Source organism: Pyrus communis, chromosome 10 (assembly GCF_041283825.1).
Source record: "Pyrus communis isolate YQ-2024b chromosome 10, ASM4128382v1, whole genome shotgun sequence".
Classification (NCBI taxonomy): domain Eukaryota; kingdom Viridiplantae; phylum Streptophyta; class Magnoliopsida; order Rosales; family Rosaceae; genus Pyrus; species Pyrus communis.
Window position 1 is genome coordinate 14,057,185 of NC_142574.1, and position 6,266 is coordinate 14,063,450.

Consider the following 6,266-nt stretch of genomic DNA (forward strand, 5'->3'; position numbering starts at 1 on the left):
AGTCAGCTAATTAAGATTAGAAAACAGCTAATGTAACTAATTAACCTTAAGCTATGATTAGTTACAATTCAGTTACAACAAACAAAACTTCTACACTAAGTATTTGCTGACTGTACTGATGATTTGGATCCTAATTGGCACTGATCAGTTGACTGGGAATGATGTGTCTCTTTCCACATCTCATCACGATTATATCAATGCTCAAATTTTCGATATAAAATATATAGGTGCAACTAGGAAGCGAAATTTGAGCTTAAACATCTTTTACCTTTCTGGTTTGGAACAATTCTTCAAATCGAAACCAAAAGGAGCAGACCAAAAATAATCCACCTACATTTATTCTGAGATTGCACTAATGAATACATGTTAGTTTATCTACATAAATGCAGTAGTGAGAAGTGCGAATTGGGATTCTATACCTCCCCAAGACAGCAAGACATGCATGAATTTCCCTCATTTGAAGCTCCATTCGAACCAAATATGCAGGTTTTTGGAAAGAAATGATGTGTTCACATGGCATTGCTAACCAATTTGATTCCACTAAAATGTATCAAGCCCGAACGTGACTGGTCTGAATGTTGTAGAAGCCCCCTTGCATCATGCCTTGTTATATTGACAATATTATCAGATAGCCGATCAAGACCTTCATATAGTCCTTGGCCAAATGTGACTCGTCTGAAGTGTCCGAACGTGACTGGTTTGTATGTACTTATGCAATAAAACTCATTAAAATTCCATCGAAACTCAGAATCAATACGCGATCAGATAGTAACACTTTTTGAGTCGTGTTACGTTGCCTTTTGTTTTTAGTTTCAGTAGCAGGTCTTTAAAATTAAGCAACCCATTTTCTTCTAGCTACTTATATAGAGTAGGGAAGTTGTACGCATAGTAGAAACGATTCCCGAAGTAAGTGCAGGTCAAGTTTATCAGCAACCTCAGAAGAACTCACAGCACCTGGAAGGTCTTGCTTATTAGTAAAGACCATGAGTGTTGCATTGCTTAGTTCACTCTACAAAAGGAGAAAACAATTACAAATCCCTTCTTTCCTTTTTCTTTGATACAGTTGTAGTCCTTTTCGTAACATGTATCTTATTCCTCACATAAAAACCTCGCGGACCTCACTTAAAATACAATGAAGCTTGTTGCGGGCTTCCGAGATTCTTTCCCTGTCAATGCTGTCCGCAACAAATAAAATGGCTTGAGTATTCTGAAAGTAATGCCTCCACAAAGGCCGTATCTGGTGAGCAGCAAGGAGAAGATGAACAGATTAGTTAGCGATCACAACACCAAACTCTTTATACTTTAATTGATCCATATTTAACAGCTTAATTGAACCAAAGTCATTTCCAACTATGTCCAGAAATGTATAAAAGTAATCATCCTTGCACGGACGGATAGAAGAACGAAAGAGCTTGGTACCTTGCCTTGTCGTCCAACATCCCAATAGTGAAGGTAACATTTTTGTACTCTATTGTCTCCACATTGAAACCTGCTTCATAAAAGTGAAGGCAATGTCATACTCTTATGTAAACTGATACATTTCAACAATACCAATACGCGTCATTTCTCTAATAAAAAACAAACGTCCTGCAAAAAGAATTTCTGATAAAAAATATAGTGGCTCAAGTGTATAAATCAAAAGATAATTGAACTGCAACAGAATCATAAACCAAATGCTTCATCTAGGATGGGTTTCTAGGATAAGAATCGATCGTGGGTAAGGTTGTATCGATGTCTCCGTGCTTTAGCTTGTAGAGGATAGTTGTCTTCCCTAAAGCATCAAGAGCCACCATTAGAATCCTCACTCCATTCTTTAGAAAGAACCTCTTTGCAATTCGCGAAAACTCTCCGCCCATTCCAAAAACAGAAGTTCAACAAAGTTATTAGCAGTGAATTTAAACAAGATTTCGAATCTGAGAAGAAAAATACAAGGGATGCAATCAGTTTTTGTATAAGCACAGGGAAAGAGATTTCTTGAGTTGAAAGCAAAACTCAGATACAACATCAGTGGGCAGGCCCAGTGTTGTGTTTGCTTGTTTCCTGGAAATTACAAAGATAATATTTGTACTTTTAAAGAAAAAGCTAATGTCCACTCATTTGTGTCAACATCTAATTAACAAATTTTAAAGATCCTTCTCACAAAGCATTACAAAGCATGCTCCTTCTAGGTGACAATCTTTCTTTTCCATATCAGTTTCCAATTAATAGGATCCTGACAACGCGATATTCTAATATACCCTAATTACTGATAAATAGATTCAAACCTGGGCGCTGAAGAGCAGGCACACTGCCGGCCTACCCCACATCTGCATACTGATAAATAGATTCAAACCTGGATGCGGTGTTGCACGTCAATGAATCATCTCCAGTCAGTATTCCAAGTCCTCTCTCTGAAGCGCTAGATTAGTCTGCTGGCACTGCTGATGAACTACTCTTACCTCTGGCAACTTACCTTTTCAGTCAACTATCTGCAAACACTTCAGCAAGAGAATATTGAAAAATGTTGTATATGAATGAACTTCAAGGTATTGTTTTGTTGAAAGACCTGCAGAGGAAACTGACGAGGAGTTTAGAATGAAACTTTCACAGCACTATTCAATAAACTTTCAGAAGTTTCCTGGATTCAATTCCTCCAAGCATTTGCAAGTAAATACTTCTATGACAGGTGGACTTTTTGGTCGATGCAACGAGGCTGGAATGATGAAGATGAGCTCATCAGAAAACTATTTGAAGGTGATGAAACAAAGAAATCGACGAGGAGGATTCATACAGCAGATTCCCAGAGCTCGTTAGAAAACTTATGTTAAATAAAGTTGGAGAAGGATGCGTTTCTACTTTGTGATAACAAAAGTTAGAGAAAACAGTAATCGTATTATCTAGCTTGTCAGAATCTATGATCATACGGATTTTAAATCATTTACATCCAGGTGTGATTTTTACGGATGAATTCATCAAGGTGAAAATTCCAGATTTAAGGGGAGGACCGACTACACACGATGGAGGAACTACCACACAAGGAGGGAAGGGAACAAGTCAACAGGCTGGGGAGTTCATAGCATCTATACAGCCATCAAATGTTTGTGCAAAACAGTGCGGGCGTTTATAACATTCTGACCCTTCATAAATTTGATGGTGAGCAAAAAGAGCGGTGATCGACTGAGACAAGTAAAGCAAGAGCACATGGACGAAAGCCTCTATGAATTGATGCCTTCGTATAAATAACAAAGTATCCTCAACTGTAAGTGTTGCCGCAATTGTTGTACTCTGACAAAATTACAGTAACAAACAAATGTTCAATTTGGAATACATGTCAGTATTACAAACCATACAAGCACTTCTAGCAACCGATATTGTGTTCACTTTTCTGACCCGGATTGGAAGATGAAAACTGCTGTCAAAATTCCCACCAATGCTGTAACACCCAAGGCAGCTGTAGGTAGGGGGCTTGTTAGCCCAAAGTTCTGCACAATCGAAATGAAAGACTTACTATATTTTGTACTTGTTGACATCTGAGAATGATAACTCCGAAAGATAAGGGAATCCTTGATGACTATATGTAAGGAAATTCTTTGAGACTACGATTTTATTCTATTTACGTGGTTGCTTCCCATTTATTTAAAATAACATACAAAGAACACAAGGAACGATGTCAAAGAAAGCTCGAACTCATTGAGAATTACGTGGTAAAACGGAAAGCTTCTTAGCTTATTATCAGTTAAATAAGAGGTTATTTATTTCAAGTACAACATTCCAAGGGATGGAACACAGGGAGTACTTGGGAACCATTTCAAGTGATCAACCAATACACAGACAACAATTCCCATCGTTGACATGAGAGCCTCCCAGCACCAAAGTCCCTAGATGGAAATGAAGCGTCAAAACTCTAGTGCATTAGACGGTCATTGACAACAAACATCTGCGTAAGCAATGGCATATCCAAACCAGTAGAGTTGGAAATAAATAAATCATCAGGATAGGAGATTGCAGAAGCCAGTGACAAGGAAGCAAACAGCTCACTATGTCAACGAGCACAATTGCAATGAATGGTCATCGTAACCATGAGGCTTGGGTATGTAGAAAAACCCCACTCAAATTGACAACTTTTTAACCGAGTTCGACTCTATTCCCTCGAGTATTAGCAATTTTATTCTAACAATGATCTATAGACGCTACTTGTAGTTGGGGGTTCGGGTTCAGTAAGTTTCCTACACTATTAAAACGACACCTAAAGCAACATCAAGGATAATTTTTACAAGACAATGCAAGAATGAAAACTTTTACCCATTTCAATATCTTCGATGTCCTACTTAAATCATCATTGGTGAAAGCTAGCGGTTCAGTCGATAGAAACCAATACTAATTCCCATAAGCACCGATGCAACTGAAAGTAAATAGGCAATCTTGGATTGGATCTAAAAATTCATAGCACATGTCATACCTCGAGAAGTCCCTTTCCGGTTGATACCTCAACGCCAATAGCCACAGCAAAGCCAATCATGGCGAGCCGGCCAAGCCATACATCCAAACCTCCCTCCTTGGTGCTTTGCTCACACCTAATGGAAATTGGCATCGATTTACATGCAGCGTTCCTTTGTTGGTATGCTCTTCTTATAACTGAAATCAAAATCAAACGTCGACCCTTATGCAACTAAATAGAGCAAAGCAAAAATCCAATTGTCCTAATACTTTCCAAGTCGAGAAATCCTCAACAGTAAGTGTTCCTCAAAATGTGTATAAAACCCAATTGAGCCCCATTATCCATTTACACTTGTTCCAAAAAATAAAAATATTTTCTTTTTACAAAAAATAAAAATAAAAATATTTTCTTGCCAGCAATGATAAAAATTAGGGTCCTTTTGATAACTATTCCAGTTCTTAGTTTTTAGCTTTTAGTTCACTTAAAAAAAATAAAATAAAAACCCTTAATGACCAAAACCCACTGAGAGCAATGGGGGTTGGGAGGAAAGGGAGAGGCTTTGGCCCTTTGGGTGGGTGGATGGGTGGAATCGAAGATGGAGGGGGAAGGGTGGATGTATGACGAGTCGAAGAGGAGAGGAGAGGAGGGTTTGGTGGGTTGGTGCAGAGGAGAGAACGAAGGGATAAGGGAGGAAGGGAGGTAGAAGACGACCAAAAAGTGTTTTTTTTCTTTCGAATTTTTAATTTACACGTGAATCTTTAATGACACGTGATGTCCAGTTATTGTCCTGTCACGTTATCAATTAACGGGAAAATTAATCGTCAGACTAACTGATATATGAGACTGTCATAAATTTAACACTTTAGGTATGACTCTACGACGAAAAAAAATTCATGTGCCAAATGTTGAAAACCACGAAACTTAAGGTAGTAAACTAAGATTTACTCGTTTTTTAATAACCATATTCGCTATAAAAAATAATAAAAATAAACCTGAATATAGAAAGCCATTTTTTAAACAAACAATATTATGTAAAGGGAAAGGGTGACTTAACTTTACAATCACTAATAATAATATGATTTAAATTTATCATTAGCGAAAACCGAATTTATGTACTCTTAAATAAAAATGAATTTCGCTAAACTATAGTAGTAAATAGCAGAAAGCAGATAGTTATCCCCTTTTAAGTAACTAATCAGAGATAAGAGAGTGAAGGGCTTACTGAGGGGAGAACCAGTAGCAAAGGCCATCCCAATTCTAGCGGAATTAAAAAGGGGAAGCCGAGCAGGACCTGCTGCTGCTGGTGAGCTAATTCCACTTGCATCTGCTGAATGTTTCAAACAAATTACATATGGAAATTTCAATATGTTTACAAGAATATAAATTTACTATTCAATGAGAGAGAGAGAGTGCCTCTGATGGAAAGAGAGAGAGATGCGGAGATTTGAGCTACAGCCATTTTTGCAGGGGAATCAGAGCTAAATTTGTGGAGAGAGCAAAAGTTGGATAGTGCAACTTGAATGTCACCATACTATTAGAAGGGTAAGATGTCACGTGTAGTTCAGGGAGACAACTTTTATAAAAGCTTTGGATAGAGTTTTTTGACTATCAATTTTTTTTTTTTCTTCACTTTTTCTTTCTTTTAATTTCTTACATTCTCAAAATGGTTAAATTACATTTTACCCCTCAGGTTTAGGATCGATTTCAATTTCTTACAATATCTTTAAAAAAATTCAATTTCATGCATTTACTTATCATTTTATTTCAATTTCATATATCTGTTAGAAAATCCGTTAAATGATGACATGGCAAATATGAGATCCACATTTGTGTTGACATAGTTGCCAAA

General features: G+C 37.2%; 1 protein-coding gene across 3 annotated transcripts; it reads right to left on the reverse strand.

Moving 5' to 3' along the window:
• Window positions 1–886: 886 nt before the first annotated feature.
• On the reverse strand, window positions 887–5,964 carry LOC148693548 (stress enhanced protein 1, chloroplastic-like). Of its 3 annotated transcripts, none has more exons than XR_015952684.1 (5): window positions 5,831–5,964; window positions 5,640–5,741; window positions 4,439–4,614; window positions 1,420–2,545; window positions 887–1,237 (listed from the first exon to the last, which is right to left on the reverse strand). XR_015952684.1 is itself a non-coding variant. In XM_088678649.1 (4 exons), the coding sequence occupies exons 1-4, from the start codon at window positions 5,874–5,876 to the stop codon at window positions 3,357–3,359; spliced, it is 429 nt and encodes a 142-aa protein (XP_088534775.1). In that variant the 5' UTR covers window positions 5,877–5,964; the 3' UTR covers window positions 3,182–3,356. The 3 variants fall into 3 exon arrangements, 1 of the variants encoding a protein (XP_088534775.1); XR_015952683.1 differs by having other exon boundaries at window positions 1,420–2,557; XM_088678649.1 differs by lacking the exons at window positions 887–1,237; window positions 1,420–2,545 and adding an exon at window positions 3,182–3,461.
• Between the last annotated feature and the right edge of the window lie 302 nt (window positions 5,965–6,266).